This window comes from Nelumbo lutea, chromosome 2 (assembly GCF_056320005.1).
Source record: "Nelumbo lutea isolate HS-2025 chromosome 2, American lotus-T2T, whole genome shotgun sequence".
NCBI lineage: Eukaryota > Viridiplantae > Streptophyta > Magnoliopsida > Proteales > Nelumbonaceae > Nelumbo > Nelumbo lutea.
The window spans coordinates 73813728-73837908 of record NC_142685.1 but is presented as its reverse complement, the minus strand read 5'-3'; the positions used below and the strand labels follow the sequence as shown (position 1 = coordinate 73837908).

Here is a 24181-nt window from a genome sequence, read left to right as displayed (position 1 = left end):
TTATTATTAAACAGAATTACAGAACACAGCTTTTTATCAGACCGCCTAACACATATGTGAAAGGACACGATATCTAACCAATCAACGGCTACAAAGCCTTGTACGAATGATCCCGAAGATGGAGGCTCATCGCTGGCGGTTTAACAAATAAACAAAAAGTTGGACTCAACAAAGCCGGCATAGTGCCGTCAGATTGGAATTTATTTCCTAGATTACTTCATGACCCCGTCTTGTCGATTAAAACCAGCAATCGTCGTTTTCTCTCCTCCCCCAGCTTCTCTCCTTCAGGGCAGCCAATCTCCTGCTGTAACGCATCAAATTTGGCGGCCAGAGTCAACCTTTACTGTCCGCGTCAGTAGATTTGGGTGTTCGAATGTTCTCTGGCCCCATTCTTTTCTCCAAGGAGAGCTAATTTATTTGCGTTTCGGCGTCGATTTAGGGTTAATCTGGTATTGGTTCGAGTTTTTTTGGTTGTTTTTGGAGCAACTTTGGTTTCGGATATTTGGATTTCTATCGGAATCTCTTATTCATTTGAGGATCATTGTTTTTGTTTGAAAAAATTTGGGTGGGTGGGTTGATTTCTTGTTTTCCTTTTTTCCTTTTTGCAGAGTTGACAAAATTTATATTTTTTTAATGTTTTCCCAATTCTAGAGCATTTTGGGATTGATTACTGAATTCTAGAGCATTTTGGGATTGATTACTAAATTCTAGAGCATTCAGAATTGTTGGAGAAAGAGTGGGAAAACTTAATAAGGATATTGAGAGGTTGAAACTTGTGAAGGAAATAGTTGTTTTACAATGCCGCCTCTTGTGTCGGCCTCTAAGGCAGTTGGGAGGTTGTTATCAGGTAGAAACAATGTAGGGTTGTTGCTGAGGTCTGCTAGGAATCGTGGACGGTTTGGAAGATTTGTGCAGCTTCGGCGCTTGAGTAGCATTGCAGGTATTGAAAGTGCATCCGTCGATAAGTTGGTTGGCACTGATAACGATGTTAACTTTCCACTGAGGAACATTTATAGTATTGTGCAAAGGAGGAACTTCCTTGGTTGTGGAGATGGAGAAGAGGGGAATGTTCTTTCTAAGACTTACGAGGAGAGGCGTGTCATCGGGTATGCTATCCTTTTACATACCTTTTATTTGCTTTTTTGTTTTTCTCTGATTGTCTAATCTCTTTATCTACTGTACTGCTGTTCTATTTAAAAGTGCTTGCTTCTTGTACGGTTTCAAAAGCTACTGAACTACCTAGCTTGCTATATATGAATTATCCTGCAAGTCTGTAACATTCCTTGATCAAAAGAGTATCCTGTGTTTTGTTTCTCTTTCTTGATATTTTTCTCCTACTACTGATAAGATGGGGAAAAAAGAATCCGGAGGCAGTGAGGTAAAGCTATGATATGAAGCTAATGCTTTGCTGAGTGGGCTGGAGACTCTGATTTGGTCATTGGAGGAACAGTCACATTGTCATAAAAGCAAGTTCGCTAGATTTCAGCTTGAACTATTCATTCAAATGGGCTCTGAAAGCTGCCATGCCTGTGGGTGGCAGCTGTTCTAGAGGGAGTATGGGAAGGAGCTTCTGTAATCTTCTCTACTGGTTTGGAGTTATGTATGTATGTATGTATGTATGTATGTTTAGCACCTTTTGTTTATCTTAGGGCCTTTTTTTGCCCCTTACACATCCTCTTTTGATCAATAGTCTTGTACCTTCTTTTTCAATTTTCTAATATATCCTTTGCCATTGATAGGAAACAAACCAAACTAACAAAGATATGAAGTTGCAGTGGGATATCTAATTCCCAGTATGAATTTTAATCTAGATGCCAATTATAGCATGATCACTAGCATATGCATCATAAAATCTAGGCATCCGTGAGAACAAGGTATTTGCTTAGTGTCAGAAATTGTCTTTGATTCATTAAGAAATCCTTTTTCTCGGAGATAAATAAAAAAGGAAAAAAATTATTAAGAGAGAGGGACAAAAGAAAACAAAGAGGTGATAAAATATCACCCACATAACAACACAACCCCTTCAACCTAAAACACCAGCCCCCTTCATAACATAAAGACTTCAAACTAAAAAGAAACAAAAACAAACAATACACCAGAGATCTCAGTACACTATTAGCAAGCTTGCAAAGTAAGACACTGATGTTGGTCCCAGCTATCTGGGGTCTTGGGAGGGGTAGACTGGATATGGACCCCTAAGTGGTCTAAAAGGGAAGGAAAAAAAAAAAAAACGGAAGAGAAAAACAAAAAGGCTGAGTATATGAATATTTTAGGGAAACACTTTCTCGCTGTGAGTTTTGGCTAGAAAAATGTGTGCTCATGTTGGACCCAATGGGATTTATAGACAAAGGTATTAGGTAAATCATTTTGAATGACCATTTGTAGATTTCACTGGGTTCAGATAATCAAATGGAACTCTTGCATCTCCCTTGGAGGAGAATTATGACAATGAAAGGATGAAATGCACTATCAACTCTTGCATCTCTCATGAGTGCCATATGCATTTGGGAAACAATTGAGGGGCTACAGAACCTGGAAGTTTGGGTCTTTGACTGTGTTTGGGAACTCATGTTCTGGCTTTGATTGTATTTATGTTGAGAGACAGAAAAAGTGCAAACAGTGCAATCCCTTGTCCATCTGATCACTATCTGGACATCTACTTTGATTGTGAGCCTCTCATAATTGAGAGATAAGCCATCAGCTCTTGAACTTGAAGGAGGGAGAGGAACTCAACTCTGACTGAGTAACTTATGCTCACAAGGCCATAGCAAAAAAGCGAGACCTTGTGTTGGTATGTTGTTTTGTCTAAACACTTGTCCTATGCCAGATGGACCAAAATTATAGACAAGCAGTGATCGAAAACCAATTTAATGGCATTCTCCTTTGGGGGTGGCTGCAATTCAATAGGTCTGACTGAGCTGGAATCTTGAAATGGCAATCCAATCTTTGAAGCTTAAGATTGTCCATAGAATTCTAAATATATTCCATAGCTGTCAAGGTGTCTAGGCAATTCTAGGTGACAGTGGGGGCACCTTGTCACCTAGATGCCTAGGCAGGCACCTAGGAGATAAGAATTTCATAAAATAAAAAAACTATCATTTGATAAATAATTTAAAAACTAAAGTTCATCCAGTTCCCTACTTTTATATATCATTGAGCATGCATATTAATTTAAAAAATAGCAACATTCTTTATTAAGAACATTACATTTCCTTTCATAACATGGGAAATCATCATATCTAGGACAATAGTATATATATTTTTTTGAGAGAAAATGTAAAGTAATTCATTAATAGAAGACTGAAAGATTACTATACTCCCAAAAAAAAAAGAACATCATACAAAAAGATTACTATACTCCAAAAAAAAAAGAACATCATATAAAAAGATTACTATACTCCAAAAAAGAATTGTAAGGACAATTCTTTAACAGGTTGTGAGTTGCCACCCAGGAGTATAACCTTCCCCAAATGCTTTTAAGATTTCCTGACCAATTGATCACACCACCACTGGCAACGCCTTCCATACAATCTTACCTCTTTTCGATAGACCTCTCAAACCCCAGCCCCATAACAGATATTAATTTCAATACTTTCAAAAATAATACTAATAGGTGATGCCTAGGCAGGTACATAGGTGATGCCTTGACAACTATGATATATTCAAATTAGCAACTAAAGACTAATTTGGAATAAAATTTAAAAAGAGAAAAGGAACAAAGATGGAGCCATTGTTTAATTTAAAAGAATCCACCTTGTCATTTTTGTTGCCTAGGCAGGTACATAGGTGATGCCTTGACAATTATGATATATTCAAAGTCTAATCCAATCCATCACTGCCATTTATGCCCAATCGCCTCCATTGCAGATTGATCTTCATTCTGGAAGATTCTAGCCTTTTCTAAATTTCCAGCGGGTGGCTTGCAATTGCTATCTTCACATAACCGGTTTGAGCCTTGACAGCCAGGGGATACTGGTTCCACCTCCATAAGAAATTCTGCATATCTTAAGGAATGATATACTGGGCTCACTCAGCCAACAAGGCAGCGATTTAAAAGGCACGCCTAGGTGCACAGGCGAGCCACAATTTAGGGTATGCATCTCACCTAGGTCCCAGGTGCATCACCTTCAAAAGGCATGTGCCTGGTGTGCCTTACACATCAGCCCAGGCACACACCTTTTGAAAATCTGTGCATTTTTTCTTTTTTTTTTTGTGCTTAGCAGATGGGTCAGGGGCTCCACCTCCGGACCCTTGACCAAGAGATTTATAATTTTAAGCGTTTTTAAAATATCTTTTATTAGGATTGATCAGTGAGCAATATTAGCTATTTGAAGTAATGCAATCGGGAAAAAATATAAAGAGATTAAGAGCTTACATGATTGAATATGTTTTGTATGTTATGCTTGATTTTATTTTTAAAATTTCATTTTAAATATGTTTTACATGTTGTATTTATGTAATTTGAGATAATAGGTTTATTTAAAACGTTTATTTTATAATTTAGGTTTATATTTTTAATTAATAATGTGTTTAATATTTTTAATATCTTGCTTTTCTTTTTTTTTTTTTAATTTTGGCATATTTTTGATTTTTTAGCATATTTTGCATTAAACTGCATTTTTATCTTGTTTTAACATATTTTGAATTTTCAGTTCAGTTTTTGGATAAAACTTTTTTTTTATTAGATATCATATGTTTTTTTTTTGAGCAAAGTTTAAGTATAAATTATATTGATGTAAAAGGTCCTTTGTACAATGAGAAGCTGTACACACCAAAACAGAAGGACCTCAAAAAAAGGCCATCTTCAAAAAGTTACAATCAGAAGTAACCTCTTTAAATTCAGTATGTATAGACAACCAACCCAAAGCCAAATTGATGACTTCAGCTTCAGTAGAGGTTTAAAGATCAAAGACCCTGCTGTTCCTTTCTGTCCAAACCACCCACATAATTGCTTAGGGAATAGAAGACCAGCAAATCTTTCCTTGGTCATCTCTCAGATCTGCCAAGCCTCCAGGCAGGCTTTAACTGATGCTGGCATAAACCAGCTTAACCTCAGACTACTTAAGAAGTGGCTCCAGATCTTTGAGGCAAAGTTGCTGTGTAGAAACAGATGGTTTACTGTTTCTGTATCCCCACCACAGAAGCTGCACCTCAGGTCACTGCAGTTAAAACCTTTTCTTACCAACATCTCTTTGGTGAGACATTTCTCTAAAGCTGCCCCCATACAAAAAATTTACTTTAGAGGGAGCCACTGTTTCCCAAATGGCCCGGCTTGGGAAGAGGGTTTCAAAACCTCCCCTTATGGCGTTGTAGAAGGGTTTAACTGAAAACTCCCTACTTCTGTTCCCTTTCCACACTAGAGAATCCTCGGATTGCAGATTCAAAACCTGAGACTGAAGCAAAACCAGGAGATTCCCCACCTGCTGAATCTCCCAATCAGTGAAGTCCCTTATAAAGGCTGGAGCCCAGCAAATAGCATTATTCCTTATCACAAATGTATCCGCTACCAAGGCTTCTTTATCTTCAGCCGAACTGAACAGGGTGGGAAACATATCCTCAAGGGAATTCTCCCCAGTCCAGGCATCCAACTAAAACATAATCCTTCTCCCATTCCCAACATTAAATCCAACTTCCATTCTGAAAAGGTTCGAAGCTTTGCATATTCCTTTCCACAGACTGCATCCATAGGTCGACATGGGTGGACCACTACTCCAACCACTTTCATCCAGCCCATATGTTTCTGCTATTACTTTCCTCCAGAGGTTGTCAGGTTCAGCAGCAAACCTCCATAGCCAACTTCCTAGCAAAGCTAAGTTGAAAGATTTTAATCTCCTTAACCCCAACCTCCCTTGAAATAGGGGTTTACAAACCTGTACCTAGTTTACAAGATGATATTTGTGTGAATCCTTAAAACCCACCCACAAAAAATCTCTCATCTTTTTTTTTTGTTTTTTTTTTCAAAAACCTCTATCACTTCCGAGGGGATAGGAAAAAGGGTCATGAAGTACGTTGGCAAACTTGCTTGGGCACTCTTGATGAGTGCTGCCTTTCCACCTTTGGAGAGGTACCTTGCTTTCCAAGTGGCCAATTTCTGATCCATTCTTTCTGTTATTGGATTCCAAATATTTTTTGAAATGCATTTGACTCCCAATGGCAACCCCAAATAATTTGCTGGCTGCTGACCAACCTTGTAGCCCAACAAGTCTGCCATACCCTGGATGTTAGAGGCATCACCCACAGCTATCATCTCTCTTTTTTCTATATATCAGATGTTTCATTGTTAGCAAAATGGCCCTTGCATCTTTATTTGCGTCTTCCGCTTTTATAACACAGCAACAAGGATAGAATTCCAGCCTACAAAGAGCTGGGTCAAACAAGATAATGATTTCCTGTTAAGCCTTTGAGGAAGTGAAAGTTAGAGGAAAGTTGAGGCATAGTTGTTAAGGCGCCTAGGGGAGCCTAGGCGACCACAGGACGTCTCTGTTCCGTTCCAAAATAAATATTATTAAAAAATAGTGCAAAAATACAGGAAAAAATTTAGAGAAGGGGGCGGAGACCAGTTTTGTTCCCAAAAGTATTTAAAAAAACTAAGAAAATAAAAGACTAATAGGACCATTTGAATAAGGAGGAGGTGGCGACGGAGCCCCTGTTTTGTTTCCTACAATATTTCTTGAAAAAACGTAAGAAAAAAATATAGGACCACAGGACGATTTACAGATGAAGAACTTACCTGGAGGTCCTAGACGACTTGGAGTCTTGGGCTGAAAAACTCTTCTCAGTCGTTGGTCTTCTCTTCTCAGTCTCGGTTGAAACAATGGAAACTCTTCATAGTTGTTGGTCTTCTCTGTCTTTTCTGTCTTCTCTTCTCAGTTGTCCTTTTCTATCTTCTCTTCTCAGTCTCGGTTCAGAACTCAAACCCAAAAGACTTGTAACATATGCGTAACTCTAATAAAAGAAGAACCATCTTAATGAAAAAGTGTAACATACAACAGGGTGTATGTTAATAAAATAAAACCAACCAATAAAATGATATAAATATATATGGGCATTCAAAAAATGATACAATATTTATGGGTAATATGAAAGCCATATTGGCTTTAGGCGAGTCGACCTCTAAAAGTCGCCTAGTTGCCTAGGCATCATCTTGACAACTATGAGTTGAGGTTGAACATAAAGGGAAGCAAGGAGGGCTATGTTGTGTTGACTGAGTTAGATCCATGGAATGGCTCTGGATCTTTGTGGAAGGAGCAATTCAAAAGGCAAACAAGTTATCTGTTAAGAGATTGTAACTGAAGATAGTAAGAAATATGTAGTTGAAACTTGAAAGTAAGAAGAATGCCAAGGGAGCTGTACGTGGAGTAAGGAGATTAGAAGATTCAAATGCTGATGGAAGTTATACCAACATGGGCCAACATTCATTGGGAAGCCAAAAAGACGTTGGGTAGATAGAAGGTCAAAGGTGTAGAGAACAAGTGACCTCCCCGGCACGTAGCATAACTTTTGCACAGGTGGTCATTGGGAATACTGCCATGACAAATTCTAGTGTTATTGAGGTTAGCGAAGAAGCAAATGTTAAATCCCAAAATAAACCAAGGAACAAGTTGGCTGAACCAGGAGTAGACTGAGTTGGCAGGTTAAGGAGTCACATGAAGTAGGATGGATCACTTAGACGCATTGAGGCATTAGCCCCACCTAAATCTCTTGGGCTGAGGGCTAGAGAGGAGTCTAAGTCTGGTGGGCTTAGCACCAAGCCCATGGTTAAAGTTGTTTTAGATGCACCAAAGTCACATGAGCCCTCACATGGCTGGGGGGGGGGAAGTAGTTGATAGATGATTTTAACCATCTATCTTCTTCCTCTTCGAGCTCCACCTCTCGGTTATGAAAAGTTGATGACAATGCTCAATCAATTAACTCACTGTAGTGGATCCCAACCAAGAAAATGAAATGTTTGTCGTTTGAGAGGCAGAATCCAATATGTGTCAAGCACAATGACTTAGAGAAGCTAGAAAGTGGAGAATGACCTATTGTAGAAGATAGCAGTGATGATTATGGTTTGGATGAAACCTCAATCCTCGGTAGCATTGGCTTGCATGCAAATAGGGAATTTGAACACGAAGATTCTTTTCCTAGAAGAAGGGACTGTTGTTGGATGCTCTAGGGAAGGGTAAGTGTGGTGGTGGAAGAAAGGGGGAGATTTGGGTAAGGTTGCAATGAAGAGAAGAGTGGGGAGGTGGATAAAATATGGGATCTGATTTGCATAGAATTTGAGGAACTCAAACAAAAGGAAGGCCATGTGGATGGGTACAGTGAAATGAGAGAGATGGTGGTAAGGAAGGGGTTGACTCTAATAGAGGAGGATTTCAAGTTTTAGCTTTGGCTCCCATTGATGAGAGGGGTCAGGTGCATAGTTTTCAAGGCGCCAAGGTGAGGCTAGGTGACACCCAGGTGTTGAAATTTTAAAATATTAATTTTTCTTGAGTTTTTACTTTATCTATGCTTTTGTAAGCTATTTTATTGGTTTTGTGTGCTAACTAGCAAGCTTGTACACTATCTATTAACTCTATAAATCATTCAAATGAGTATAAAACTATAAATTTCATATAACTAGCAAGCATGTACACAGTACACTAACTAGCAAGCATGTACACTAACTATTAACTGAAAAAAAAAAGTGCAGGAACTAGGAAGGGAGGAGAGGAGTATAGGGGCGGAAGAAGAAGAGGAAGTAGAAGAAGTATAGGGGCGGAAGAAGAAGAGGAAGAAGAAGAAGTATAGGGGATTAGGGGCAGGGAGGAGTATAGACCCTTGTTTTTTTCAAAAAAAAAAAAGGGACTGAGAGTTTGAGACTATCGACTGAGAACAGTCAGGGGCAGAGCCCCTGTTTTAAAAAAAAAGTACTGAGACTAGGACTAGCGACTGAGAACAATCAGGGGCGGAAGAAGAAGAATGAGTGGAGCTGTGGAGGAAGGGAGGAGTATAGGGGCGGAGCCCCTGTTTTTTTGAAAAAAAGCAAAAAATGACTGAAGAAGAAGGGAAAAACTTACCTGCTGAAGCAGAGGTGCGGTGGAGTTGGGCTGGGGAATGAAGTCTTCGGAAAAAGGCTTTGTACTGTTATCTTAATAATAAAATAATGATAGTATGTAACCGGTTTTATTTTAAAAGAATAAAATATCAAAATAACAAATTAAAAAAATATTAGATGTATGTAGGCTATCAAAATAACAAATTAAAAAAAATATTAGATGTATGTAGGCGCCCGCCTAGTTGTCTAGGTTTTTGCTTAAGTCTTTGGGTGTGCGCCTAGTATACAAAATCCGGGGCGTTTGGGCGAGGCGCCCATGGAAAACCGCCTAGTCGCCTAGGCGACACCTAGGCATCGCCTTGACAACTATGGTTAGGTGGATGAAAGGGCCGTAAAGAAAGGAGAGGTGAAAATGAATGTTAAGAAGGGTGAGGAAAAAAAGAAAAAGAAAAAAAATATTTGAGCTGGGAAGATTAATTTGTGATATTAAGGGAGATTTAGAGTTTAGTGGTAGGGGAGATAGGAGGAAGGGTGCAAAGTAAGGAGGTGTGGTTTGTGTTTGAGGGCTTTCTTCTGATTCATGGCTATGAAAATAATTAGTTGGAATATGAGAGGATTGGAGAGTGCTAGGGAAAGGAGGGTGATTAAGGATCTAGTCAAAAGGGAAAAGTTTGGCATTGTGCTATTACAAGAAACAAAATTATTAGAATTGGATGGAAGATGGACAAGGAGTGTATGGAGGTCTAGAGGAGTAAGTGGGACCTCAGCCCCATCTTGGGGAACTTTACGAGGGATTGCCAATGAATGTGTAGAGGAGATGAAGAGATCTAGGCAAGGTGGTGTAGCTGGATGTTTGGTTGTGTTAGTACTTGCCATTATTCCATCCAAGTTAATGGGGTGCTAAGGGATTTTTTCTTTTTCAATTTGTAAGGGTATTAGACAAGGGGGTCCACTTTCACCTTTCCTTTTTTACCCTAGTAGCTGATGTGCTTGGTTGAATCATCACTAGGGCTGATAGGGAAGATGTTATAAGGGGATGGAAAATAGGCAGAAGTCGAGTCCTAGTTACTCATCTCCAGCTTGTAGATGATTTGATATATATTTTTTTTTTGTGATGGTTATTGAGAAGGTAGGAAACCTAAAAGACTTGATTAGAGGCTTTGAAAGAATTTCCAATTTGAAAATCAATCTAGAAAAGAGATGCATAGCGAGTATCAATTTGGAGATGGAGTGTTCTATTTCTTCTTCACCTTTGTCCTATTCAGGGCATCCATTAGGGGCAAACCCTAGGGAGAGTAGGTTTTGGACTCCAGTAACAGAGAAGTTTGAGAAGAGATTAGCCTTGTGAAAGAACAATTATATTTTTCTAGGTGGTGGGATCACTTTGATGAGAGCTACCTTGGCGAACCTACCTACTTACTAGCTTTTTGTCTTTGGGATATTGCTTAGAGAAGCAAAGAAGTTGGAGAAAGTGATGAGAGACTTTCTTTGGGAACCGGGAGAAAGTAAAAAAAGATCATTTTATTAGATGGGAGATTGTGGGTAGAAGTAAAGAGGAAGGGGGATTATGTCTAGGAAATGTGGTTCAAAAGAATTTGGCATTGTTAGGGAAGTGGTGGTGGCGGTGGCTCTTGGAGTGGGAGAGGCTTTGGCATGAAGTGGTGAAGAGTATACATGGATGTTTAGAGAATGGGTAGGATGCTGGTACATCAAGGAGGGTTAACTTGACAACACCTTGGAAGTCAATTCATAGTTTTTTTTTTGTAGTTTCTCAATTGTGTTAGGTATGATGTTTGTTTTGGAAACTCAGTTCGGTTTTGGGAGGACACTTGGGTCAGAGAAGTCTGGTGTAGGCTGCTTCCTTTTTCAAGCTCTTTTGCTAGACCTCCATTCAACAGGTTCTCCCCTTCAAAGAAGTCTGGTGTAGGCCGGTTCCCCCCAAGGTTATGGCTTTTTGTTGGGAAGTGTTCCATGGGAAAGTGAACACCTTGGATGACCTACAAAAGAGAAGATCCTTCCATAGTATTTCACCTAATTGGTGTACTCTTTGCAGATCTCGTGGTGAGGGCTATTACTATTTATTCTTATCTTGTACTGCCATTGCAGAGCTTTGGGTATGGCTTTTCTCTTTGTTTGGGTGCAAGTGGAATATGCCAGCAGAAGTAAGCACGATCTTTAACCTTTCTACCTTCATTTGGCCCCATAAAAGAGGTAGAAATATGTGGAGGTGTGCGAGAACAGCTTTGATTTGGACAATTTGGGAAGAAAGGAATGCCAACATCTTCCAAGAAAAGGAGAGGGGCTGCCAAGCTTTGAAGGATTGTATTATGTATAGGGCAATACACTGGTTATAGATCTTGGAACTCTTTCACCAGTTCTCTTTTATTAACATATGGAAGAACCAATTAGTAGTAGAAAGTTGCTCCTCTTCAAAGGTTAGGGTAACTACAAGTTGCCCCCCTCCCCCCTTCTCAAGGCTCAGTGAAGCTGGATGTGATGGGAGCAATGTTTTAAAATGCGGAGGTGTGACGCGAGGCGTTCCACTACCTAGAAGCGTGAGGCGTAGTTTAGAACGCAAGAGGCGTAAGCTTATGCCTCCTTAAGAGGAGGGGGGTTAGGACGAGGAAGGAGAGGAGGATGAAGAAAGAGGGATCTCATTTTTTCTTTATTTTTAATAAAAATATTTTATATTAAGAAGAATAAAGATGCATAACATTAGTTGAAAGGGGAGGGGGGTCCGGAGCAGAGCAAGACCCCCCTAACTCAAAAAGAAAACAAATTGGGCTACATCAAAAAGGGGGCGAAGCCCCCCAGCTGAAGGGGCAGGGGCAAATCACTTTCTTTTCCCTTATCTTTTCTTCCCTTCTTTTTCCTTTCCTTCTCTCTCTCTCTGTTTTTTTTTTTCTCTTTCCCTTCCCTTTCTTTTCCTTTCCTTTTTTTCTTTTTTTTCTTTTTTTTTGTCTTTTTATATAAATGTGCATGAGGCGTATGCCTCTAGCACGCCTCATGCAAAAAGTGCATGAAGTGTACGCCTTTTGCACCTGAGGCGTACACCTCAAGGTGTTTTGGGAGCGCCTCACCTAGAGGCACGCCTCCAGGCGTATGCCTCCCACGCCTTTTAAAACATTGGATGGAGTAGCCAGGGCAACATTCTTCTTTACTCTGGCCCCTTGGGCTTTGGGAATTCTGTTAGGGCAGAATTACTAACAGCCATACAAGGAATATTTCATGCAAAGGAATTGGGTGTGAAGCATCTGGTGATTGAAGGGGATTCTAAGGTAGTGGTGGAATGGTTGAAGAATCCTGAGAATGTCATGTGGTGCTACAAGAATGAGTTAAAAAAATTCAAGTGGTTGACAAGGAATATGTCTGTAGCAATACAGTTGGTGGGGAGATTAGCTAATGCCTTTGCTGATGTTTTGGAAAAACAAGGGGCAAATAGGGAAACTTTATTCTGGGCTCAACTGTAATTTTTTATTAGAATTCATGTATTTTATGCTTTGTTTTCTGTATATTCTGTTTGGAGATGTGACATCTTGTGCCTCTCCAAGGGACTTCTCATGTAATCTGTTTCACATAAATGAAAATTTGATATTTTAACTATAAAAAAAAGGAATGTATACTGGATATCAAAGAGAGCAAATACATAATTCTGGAGCACCAAGATGAACCTATGCTGGATAAAATATGACTCATTAATTCTCCTTCAGCAAGTCACGAATCCTATCCTCAAATCTTATATATTTTATGGTACATGGGAGTTATGACCAAATTGTGACAGGGACTTGATGTAGGAGAGGATAATAACTTTTTAGAAGTTTCTTAATTATTTTTTGGTAGTGGAGAGTTCTTCAAAAGTAGAAACCAAAATCTTATGAGTCTCGAAAGATGTGAAGAGGTCAATCAAACTATCAAAGCTAATTAATTTGTCATTCCTTCTAAATAAACTTAGTTTCTTTATCTTGCATCAAAATTCTTTTCTTTGTGACGACTTCATGTGGCCTTTCTGCTATGATTTGAAGTTCATTTACCTAGTGTTGTTTAACATTTGAGCAAATTTGATTTGTTATGATCAGGTACTCTCCAGAGCAGTTATTTGCAGTGGTTGCAGCTGTTGATCTGTATGAAGATTTTGTCCCATGGTGTCAGCGATCAGAGATACTTCGACGCAATGATGATGGATCTTTTGATGCTGAGCTGGTGATTGGTTTTAAATTTCTTGTTGAAAGTTATGTTTCCCATGTAGAGTTGAACAAACCCAAGTCTATAAAGGTAATTGCCTGTTCTTAAATTTCTAAATTTTTTTTCTTAGAGAATTTTCCCTGTAATCTCCTTACTTTATCTTTTGGCAAAGATATAGAAGTCAGTTAATGCTATAATTGTAGGCTTGAAATTCAAAGCAATGCAACTCAGAGATTTATGGAGCAGTCCAACTTATGGTGTCACTTATAAGATGTCAAAAAATAATGCATTGTTTTTGATGCATAAAAATAATACATTGTTTCTCTTGATCAAACTTCAAATAGTTCTCTTAGAAAGTTGCACCATCATACTCCAGAAACTTGACCACCAATAAATCATAATTGTTACCATCAAGGTAGGCCCAAGTTATCACCCAGCTGGATTTGGGACAAAAAGGAAGATATACAAGTGAAGATACCTGAAGGGGAAAGAGTCCAAATCCGGTGGTCCCTTTTTGAGGGGTCCAAGAAAACCCCCTGAAGACCTTAGATCAAAGGTCTAGCTAACCTATTTCAAAGTCACACAATCCTCTTCTAAGCCCCAAGTCCTAATCAAACCCTCAGCTAGAATTAGAAGGAACCACAAAGGAAGCAATACGCTCATCCCTTTGGTTAGAAATTGCATAAAGGGAAGATAATTGTTCTTTTAGGGGTGAGTTGCCCATCCAGACATGATCTCGAAAATTTACAAGATTACCAGAACAAGGATTAGAACTGATATATGGTAAAAAAGAAGGTAGGATAGCATGGATAGATTTCCATGGAGAAGCTCTTGTAGCCCTAGCCAAGACTCCAACATCCCAACCATCAATTGCAAGCCCATGAATACTAATGATTATCTTTACCCACAATTTGTTCCTGTCAATTGGCAATCTCCAAAGCCACATAACTAGCAAAGCAACACTTCTTCCTAAATATTCCCCAAACCTAGCACACCAAACTTTTTGCTTATTCTGACCACTTCCTAGCTAACTCCATAGTCATTTTTCTCCTTCCCTATCTCCCACAAGAAATGCCTCATCAGTTTTTCCAGCCTCTTACTAACCCCTTTTGGAATCCTAAACAATGATAAAAAATAAACTAGCAAGTTGGCTAGAGTGGACCTAATTAGGGTGATCCTCCTCAAGGACAAACAACTTTTCTTCTAGGATGCCAAGTTTTTAGTAAACTTCTCAATTACTGGATTCCAAAAACTATAGCCTCTTGGATTATCCCCCAAAGGTAAACCCAAATAGTTCATTGGTCATTGAAAAACCTTGCATCCCAAAGTTTCTGCCCCCTCTACAATTTGTCTTTCCTCCATATTCAAATCCACAAGGCAACTTTTTTTTTTTTGATCAATAACTTTGAGAGAATTTTATTAATTAGAAAACTTTAGGATACAACAAGAAGGTGTGAAAGAAATCAGCTTAGTAAGCTGACCTAGGACAGAATTACAAATGTGCCCAAAACATGTGTTCTTTGAACCCCTTGCCTTGCTAAGCTATCTGCCAAACTGTTGGCAGATCTCCTAACCCCTGGATTGACATGTTCCTTGACATCCATTTAAATCTTCGGAAATCATTCTTCAACTGCCATGTCACCCCTACCATGTTCTTGACATCCCGCTTGGATTGCTTTGCTAAGCTATCTGCCATGTCATTCCCCTAAAATTAGATGTTTTTTGTTGGGAAGTTTACTACGGTAAAATCAATACGATGAATAACCCGCAGAAGAAAAGACCTTTCTTGTGTTTATCCCCTAACTGGTGTACTTTGTGCAAAGCGCAAAATGAGGACTGTTACCACTTATTGATTTCTTGTCCTTTTGCTGTAGCCATTTGGAATTGGGTATTTGATTTGTTTGAGTGCAGGTGGAACTTGCCAACTGAGGTAAATTTGCTGTTTTCCCCATCTACCTTTGTGTGGACCACAAGAAGAGGGAGAATTATGTTGAAGTGTTTAAGAGCATCTCTCCTTTGGACTACTTGGGAAGAGAGAAATTCCAGAATTTTTCAAGAGAAGGAAAGAACCATTCTTGAGGTCAAGGAGTGTATTCTTACAAGGGCTATTTTGTGGCTGAAATCCTTAAAGCTCTTTGAAAATTACTCCTTTGATGATTTAACGAGGAATTGGTCTGCAGTTTCCCTCACTTCCTCTTGGAAGCCTAGAGTTCAAGTAACTTGGACTCTGCCGATGGAGGGTTTTGTTAAGCTGAACTTTGACGGGAGTAGTCAGGATAACCTAGGACCGTCTGGGATTGGTGGTGTACTGAGAAATGAGAACAACAACATCATTGCCCTTTTTTTTTGGGACCGGTGGGAATAGGAGACTGTGAGGGCTGAACTCCTAGATGCGGCACAAGGGATACAAATTGCTTATCAACTTGGAGTGCTGAACTTAATAATTGAAGGAGATTCCAAGGTGGTAGTAGGGTGGTTGGCTGACCCGGGTACTGTCACTTGGGACTTCAAGGATATTTAAAAAAAGGTTAAATGGCTATTGAGGGACATGACAATTAGATTTTAGTGGATGGGTAGATCGACTAATGCCTTGGCTGATTATCTTGCTAAACAAGGGGCTACTCGGGTCTCCTTTTATTGGGCTTCTCTGTAATTTTCTGTCCTTTGTTATGTTTATTAACTAAAGGGTTGATGGTATCCTCCACTTCCTCTCCTTAAAGGGGAGGTAGCATCTCGTGCCTCTCCCCAAAATGTACTATCTTTGGCTATGAATTAATAAATCTTACAATTCACTAATAAAAAAAATGCCATGTCACCCCTTCCCCTTTCTGCAACCATTTTATCACAGTTTTTGAGTCTCCCTCAATGATCAGTCTATTAATACCCAACTCTTTACCCTTCTCAATCCCGTATGCTGCAGCTAGAATCTCTGCCCTTGCCACATCACCCTCCTCCACAGGACCGGAGTACAAGACAACTTTTATCTCAGTTAACTTTCAGGTTTGACATCTTTTCAAAAGTACGTACAATCATTTTCAGGTTTTGCACCCACCTAGGATCACCTCCACCACAAAGCAGAATTGTATCATCAACAAATTGTAAGTGGGTGATTGGAACCTTTCCTCTACCTACTCTCCAACCCCTAATCAAATTTCTAGCATTGGCCCTAGAAATCAATCTTCTAAGCTGCTTTAAACAAGAAGGGGGAAAGGGGGTCTCCTTGCCTTAGCCCCCTAAGGGCCGCAAAATGATCCACAACCTCGGATCATTTATTCAATTTTCATTTCAATCTAAGTGGTATTTGTCTATCACATAAGACTTTTGGTGCACCCCTCCATTTTGCCCACCCCGCTCTAATTCTTTGGGTGACACCCTCCTCAATCTCTCCCTTGTTATGATTAAACCAAGGTATCGTAAAAGGTTACAATGTGTTATCTCTTGATCTTCAATTCTAATTGTAACCTTATTTGCACTCCTATTATTATTAAATTTACATATTGTATATTCTTCTTTAGCCCTACTTATTTTAATACCTCTTGTTTCTCAGGATTTTTTCCATCGACTTAATTTTGCATTTTGTTACTTTCATCAATTAGAACAATTCCATGAGCGAACAACATGCACGACCTCCTCTTGAATATGATTAGTCAATTCATCTACGACCAATGCAAATAAATAAGGGCTAAGTGTTGAACCTTGGTGTAATTGCAAAATTTGATGTCTCTCCCACGTGTTCTAACATTGGTTATTGCACCCTCATACATATTCTTAATTAGGTATATATACCAATTAGGGATTTTGTTCTTATCCAAGATCGGACATATTATCTCTTTGGGGATTCTATCTTTTGCTTTCTCAAAATCAATGTACATCATATGGAGATTTCTCTTCTTTTCGCTCAACTTTTCTTATCAATTGTCTCAAAAGAAAGATAGCTTCATGGTTGATCTCCCATCTATAAACCTAAAGTGGTTCTATGATATACTTATTTCATGTCATAATATTTGCTCAATTAATCTTTCCCAAAGTTTTGTGGCTTATGGGTTTAAACCCTCGATAGTTATTACGACTTTGTATTATCACCTTTGTTCTTAAATATTTACACTGCTTTTTCTTCATTAGTGAGCCATAATAAGCCTACTTCTCCCATACCCTTTCCACCCTTCTATTTGAAAACTATCTGGTTCTAACACCTTTCCCTTCATCTTATTTAGAGTCTATTTCACTTAAGCAATTCTAATTTTATGAAGTTACATGCCATTTCTAACACTATTAGTATGATTATGACTAATATCTCCTTTGCTAGTGCCCTCTACATGTTTTTTCTTCACTTTTATGAAAACTCTTTGATCTTTATATTTAATACACCTAACAATGTTTAAATCTTTGCCTTTTCTTTCTCTCATCTTTGCTAGTTTATAAATGATTTTTTCTCCCTCTTTAGTGCCTAATTTATGATAGAGCTCATTGTATGCCTTAAAATTTAATTTCCGGACTCAAAAGAGAAGGAAATCAGAAGGCTTTACATGAGATTAAATCTGTATAGTTGATAGGTAATCATGGTGTGAGTTTTAAATTTTATGCCCAAGTTGTAGGTGAAAAGATGTGGGCCTCATCAGAAAGGCTGACATGTGGAAAGGAGTTGATGGATAGGGCTGGTTAAGGTATAAATAAAACCAAACATGGGATTAACCAATCTGACCCAAGCAAGCTGGTGAAGGAGAATGGGATTATACAATTTGACTTAAGTAGGCATGTGATGTTGACAATGATCTTGCGATGATAGACAAACAGTTGAGTCTTTCATCTTCTTCCTTGGGACACATCACCAGCAGACTTGCACGGAAAGATCTCAAACTGAAGTAAACTTGTCTTTCATAGACAAATCCAATCGTAGGTATTGCTGAAAGAAGAAGAAGTACCAGGAAGATAATTTTGAGAGCAGCACTTATTTGGACAATTTGGGAGGAGAGAAATGCTAGAATTTTTAAGGAGCAAGAAAGGAATAAAGGGGAAGTTACTGAATGCATTCAGATAAGGGTGGTAGATTGCCTCAAGATTTTGGAAGCACTCTCTCTCTACAGATGACATTATAAGGAAGTGGTGAGAAGTGGCTGGGAGATGTCTAAAAGGCCTTGGGTTAAAAAACTTGACTCCCCCAGATGGAGTCTTCTTAAAGCTTAACTTTGATGCCAGGAGTTTGGCCAACCAGAGTCCCTCTGGGTCTGGGTAGGAATGTTTAGAGATGAGGAAGGTCATGTAATAACATTGTTTTCTAGACCCATTTGAGAAGGGATTCCATAAGAGTAGAGCTACTATGAGTACTGTGGGCAAAACAAATGCAAATAGGTAAATTAATTATTGAAGGTGATCCAAAGGTTTGGATGGTTGCTGAATAGGGAGAGAGCTCTATGGCAGTATAGAAATGAAACCAAACAGTTTAAGTGGCTAACAAAGGAAATGTAAATTTTAAAGCCCAATGGTAAAATGATCAGCTAACGGCATGACAGACACTTCAGCTAAACAAGGGATAGAGAAGGATCAATTGTTTCGGGTTCAGTTATAATGGGAGGGATATATATTTGTGTACATGCATACATAAACATATACATTTATGCCAGTTTCTTTTCTTGATCAATAACTGTGAAATTTCATTGAAAGAAGATAAAGAAAAGTGAGTACAGATACAGAGTACAATCAAGAGATAAAACCGCTTATCTCTCCCCAAAAATCCCTTTTCACTTTTTAATTTTTACAATTGAGCCCAGATTGCAAACTTCTTTTGACCCATTGTAATCTCACTTCCATATCTTGTGTCAACCATTTGAATTTCTTCCTTTCATTGTTGTAGTTCTAGAATTTTGCCTCCTCCCTTCGCAGCCAATCCACAACCAATTTGGAATCTCCTTCAATAACCAGTTTTCTATATTCATGTTCTTTGCCTTTATACCCCATTTATGTCAAATTTTAGTGTGGGCTGATTGACCAACCTGAGCTTGACCCGGGCCCGAGCCAACCCTAGTGTATCAAATATCAGTGCAGGCTATCCCAGGTTGAAAAGGTCAGGCTTGACCTTGTGCTTGGTCAGGGCTTGGGCCTTATGTTCAATTCTTTGGGTTGGGCTAAAACCTTGCCAACCTGCCTGACTTGCTCCCCTAAGACCGGGAAAGTGAATAAATTACACAAACATCATTGTAGAAGGGGATTCAGGAGTGGCTGTGGGGTGGGTTCAAAGCGAAGAAAGATGTCTTTGGCAGTACAAACACTTATTGAGAGAAACAAAAGAACTCAAAAGGGACAAAGTGGTTGCAATACATTGCGTTTACATATCTGCAAATGAGCAGGCAAAACAAGGGGTAGGAGAGAATCTATTTTGGGAGGATGTCTTATCTATTTTGTTTCTGCTTATTTTCATTAACAGAATTTGTAATGGTACTCATAAAAAAAGGCTATTTTAAGATATATTAAGACCCATAGTAGGAGCTGTATTTTATGCTGTTCCTTTTTCTTGTTCCCATTGGTACTTTTTTCTTTTTGTTTTAATTTTTACTTTTATGCTGTGGTGTATTTAATGATCAAAGATGTTCCTTTTCCAGACAACTGCAACTGAAAGTGGTCTTTTTGATCATTTGATAAACATTTGGGAGTTTAATCCAGGACCAGTTCCAGGGACTTGTGATCTTTATTTCTTGGTGGACTTTAAATTCCAGTCACCTCTTTACCGTCAGGTATTGTTCATCTGGTTAAGTTTATTTACCTGAACACTGAAATAATAGCTATTATGATGCTGTTAATCTTCTTTCATAGCTTGATTATTGGTAGTATTAGAATTATTGTCTACATATATGGTGGGGTGAGGAGACTGTTGTCCTTTGATGCGACTAAAAAAAGGAGGAAAACATGTTACCTTTTCTCAAAAGAGAAAAAAAAAACTTGTGTAGAGCCACAATGCTACTCATGTAATGTTGTGCAGGTCATGCTATTGGATGACTGCTATTATGGTCCATAATGGGTTTTTATTTCTTCTTATGGAGTGGAGCTTGAAGTTAAAACTATATTCAAGGCTGTTATAAATGATTGCCACTTTGTTTTCCATAAAGAGCATAACTTAAATTTATTTTTTACCTCTTTTAGGGTATGCACCTTGCCTAGGTCTCAGGCACAGCTCTTTAAGGTGAGTGCCTGGTGTGCCTTACTGATGCAGGAGCGAGCTTAAGAGTCAAGATTGAAAATTTGTGAAATTTTATGTATTTCTGTATTTTTGGGCACCGGGGATTTTTTGCCATTTTACAATTTTTTCTGTAGGGTCCATTAATAAGGTTTGATTGAAAATTTATAGTTTGTTTATGTTTAAGATTTCAGAGTCATTACATAAGTAGGATTAGAGTTATTGAGTCTTCTTTGAATTGAAATAGCATGACAGCTTAGTTTGAGTCCTACTAGGATTATTGAGTCTTAACAGTTTTGACTTCTAGGACTAGTATAAGTCTAACAGCTTGACTCCTAGAATTATTATGAGTTTAGAGTCTATAAATATGTATGGTCGTTTTACACAAAGAGCAATGAAATTTATTGAGTTTTTTTCAGCTTATGCTAATTATGGTGAGTGATTCCTATACTCTAGAGTGATTCAATGTATTTTCTCTCTTCTTTCTATCCCTATTTTCTTTCTTATTTCTTCAAGAAGCCATTACAACCATCAACAGCCGTAAATTTCTGATCAAAGAAGGCCATTCAACATTCTCAAAGGACTCGAATTGAGCTGGTCCTACATTTTACACTTCAGCTCAGGCATGTGCATTTTGAAAATTTGTGCATTTTTTTCTGTTTTTTTATGCCTAGCAGCTGGGCCAGGGGCTCCACCCTCGGACCCTCGACCAAGCCCCTCGAGGCAAGCCCAAACAAGTCTATATTGCGGATTGAAAGATATTTTTAAAATTGTAAAATATTGCTCATTCATTCATCATAATAAAATGTGAAGTGTAGAGCTATGTGAGAAAGGAGTGTGAATGTGATTGAGGTGAGTTTTCCACTACTACCATTAATATGTGAAATAAACAAGAAGGTTTTAAATGTTGTCTTAGAGAGTGTCCACTACTACAATTAATAAAATGAACACAAGTGTTGTTCATTTGATTATAAGAACACATAAAACTCAGTATAAGGTTTATTCATTCTTCTGATTAGAAGAATAACATGTTCGTACAGAAGGCAGCTCAATGTGTGAGTGTGACTAGGTGCATTTTACTTACAGGCATGAGTGTCCAGATTGAACCTTGGCATAGCAAACCTACTTTTTCTAATGTTAGTCTTATACATGTATTATTACCACCAAGTGGAAGTTATATATAAAATCTGATATTGCAGAAGAAATAAAAAGTCTACCAATTTCTTTTGGATCTTCCTATCCTTGCTGGTGAATTAGCAAGGCCATTGGCTGGTTGAGGAATTAACCTTAATGAGCTGTTAAACCTAGACACAAATGTCTTTGCTTCTGTATCGGATTGCTATCCAATCACAACTTGGTGGTTTCTCTCAATGATCAAAGCATTCCAACCTGATGATGAAGGCCAACTTCAAAACGGGAAAGATTCTCAGTTCTTAAAGTTCCTTTCCCAACTGGACTGGAATAGTTAAAGATTGTCAAAATAAGAGTTGCCCATATGGTCTGAAAACACTTCCTAGTTCCCACATATGTTGGACCATATTACTGAGAGAGTAGCCATCAAAATTGAAGTTTTTCATTCCAAAATATGGTTCCATTCAAACCTGATTCGCCTGTCTTGTGGATTATATTACAAACTACCACATCCCAATACCTAAGGATAGAGTCCATAGATACACCTTTGAATGTTTTGTTGTTTGTTTTTTGGTCATCATACTTCTTTTGATTCATCTCTAGTAGATTTCTAGGGAACCACTGATGCAGGAGCCAAATAATCAGTGCTTTAATTTTCTATTTTTTATGTATTTCTGTATTTTTTTTGAACAGTAAGGGTGTTTTGGTCATTTTAATTTCTTTATGTGGGATCCAATATATTAGTTTAAATTCTACTCATAGTTTAGTTATATTTAAATTTTTAGTCATTGGTTAAGTAGGAGTTATTTAGTTTTCTTTAAACTTCTAGTGATAGTTTAGATTATGCATATAATTAAAGTTGCAAAATGGGCAATGAATTTTGGAGCTTATTTTCTGCTTACATTGCTTGTGGTGAGTGATTGTCCAAAGCCCTAGAGTGATTATAGGATCCCTAGGAGTGATTCCTAGCTCTCTCTCTCTCTCTCTCTCATGGTTTTGAGTTCAGCCACCCCTTGTTATATGGGGGTTTGGGGTAGGGCTACCCCTTGTTATATAGCCCATTTGTCTACCAAAAAAATCATCAACTAAAGGACTGAGTTGATTCTGGGTAAGTCTCCTCTCCATTCCCTTCTCAACATCCAGAACACCTTTTCTAGAGAGAAACTAATTCTTTAAAGCTTCCTTATCAAACCTTGGTGTAGATCAGATCTTATTCAGCCGTTCCCCATATCTAAGGCTTTTTTTGTCATCCTATTGAAACTGTTTGAGAAATTCCCACTAAAAACCTAGTTCTCTAAAGTTTCTAATTTTGAGAGAGATCATCTTTTTATGCCCAACCTCGTAAAACCTCTCCAAATTCAAAACCCTGCTTTGGTTCAAAACCTTCCTCTAAACAACTTAAAGAAATCCCATGCCAATCTTGAGATATTGAAATTTCCTTATTTTCTCTCCAGAGATTTCTGCCTGTGGATTTTTGACATGATAAGTCTTGTTTCCATAAAGAAAAGCGTTTTTTTTTTTTTTGAAACCCATAATGAAGGGCTGGTTGCATCCATGAAATTCTCATGGTATTCTGTTTTGTATAGAATGTTATTCTTTTCTTTTTGGTTCATGGGCCTACAAAAGTGGGGTAGCTCATCACTCCCCTGATGCTGGTGACAGCGGGATTTGATCTCAAGTCTCTGCCACAACCAGCCAGAGACCTTACCCAATGTTGGTCCCAGCTATCTTTATTATAACACTTGCTAATATTTCACCTTTGAAGAAAAGCATCTGGAATCTCTGAAATTAAATTTGTATTCATTATCTGGTTCTTTTGCAATAGGTGGCATCTATGTTCTTTAAGGAGGTTGTCTCTCGTCTCGTGAGTTCTTTTACTGATCGCTGCCGTCTAATATATGGACCTGGGGTCCAAGTCCTTGAAAACTCTTATGGAGGACAGAGGGCATAAAAATGGTTTTCATTGAACCTGACATCAGAACCAGAGAATACCGACCTCATCAATTTGCTGCCTTGGACGCATGCTGTGAGGTCATCTAACTCTTTTAGAGGCTCATACTGCTTTGCACTCCAAGAATTGCTGTTTACCTATTTTCTCAAGTTTAGTTTGTAGATAGTGAATTTTGGTGATTACAGTATGAAAGGTTAAAAGGTCCATTTAAAATATTCTGGTTTTACACATCAATATATATTTTTTGGCCAACGGATTTTCTACCTTGATTTTCTGTAGTGCTTTAGTCCTCTGGTGGGATGTTATTCCTCACGTTATGTAATTGGGCTATTCTTCTACTTATGTAGTATTATTGGTTCCTCTTTCATGTATAATTGTACATCATTATTATAACGTTTATCATTACCATCTAGTGATTAATATACCATTGAAATGCCACTCAGAAAGGCCTTGCAATAATGTTCAGATCATGTAGTAGAGTCCTAGCGGCTTCTGGACATAGCACTTTTAGATGTATATCCAAGTTCTCAATCCTTGTTATACTGAGATTGTATTCTTGGTTATCCTAGGTCATGAGCAAGGGTAAAAAATATCAGTATTATGTATTGTATCATTAAACTTGAAAATGGATTCATATTTTGATATGCTTGGAAGTTTGAATATTTGTGGATATGGTGGGAAGATATGAATAGGCTGAATATATTAAACTTTCACAAATGCAACGAAT

At 38.3% G+C, this 24181-nt stretch overlaps 1 protein-coding gene across 2 annotated transcripts; it reads left to right on the top strand.

Annotated features, from left to right (window-relative positions):
• The first annotated feature begins 176 nt into the window (after positions 1-176).
• Positions 177-23900, top strand: LOC148871521 (Polyketide cyclase / dehydrase and lipid transport protein). Of its 2 annotated transcripts, XM_088973751.1 has the most exons (5): positions 199-449; positions 609-1106; positions 13099-13294; positions 19801-19932; positions 23329-23900. In XM_088973751.1, exons 2-5 carry the CDS (start codon positions 799-801, stop codon positions 23452-23454), a joined length of 762 nt encoding a protein of 253 aa, XP_088829877.1. In that variant the 5' UTR covers positions 199-449; positions 609-798; the 3' UTR covers positions 23455-23900. The 2 variants fall into 2 exon arrangements, with proteins under 2 accessions (XP_088829876.1, XP_088829877.1); XM_088973750.1 differs by having other exon boundaries at positions 177-1106.
• Positions 23901-24181: the final 281 nt, after the last annotated feature.

Excerpts from the sequence above, each read along its gene's own strand:
- LOC148871521 (XM_088973750.1), top strand. The coding sequence starts at position 799 with ATGCCGCCTCTTGTGTCGGCCTCTAAGGCAGTTGGGAGGTTGTTATCA. Across the intron at positions 13,295-19,800 it reads ACAAACCCAAGTCTATAAAG|ACAACTGCAACTGAAAGTGG; the intron begins GTAATTGCCTGT and ends TTCCTTTTCCAG. Across the intron at positions 19,933-23,328 it reads AGTCACCTCTTTACCGTCAG|GTGGCATCTATGTTCTTTAA; the intron begins GTATTGTTCATC and ends CTTTTGCAATAG.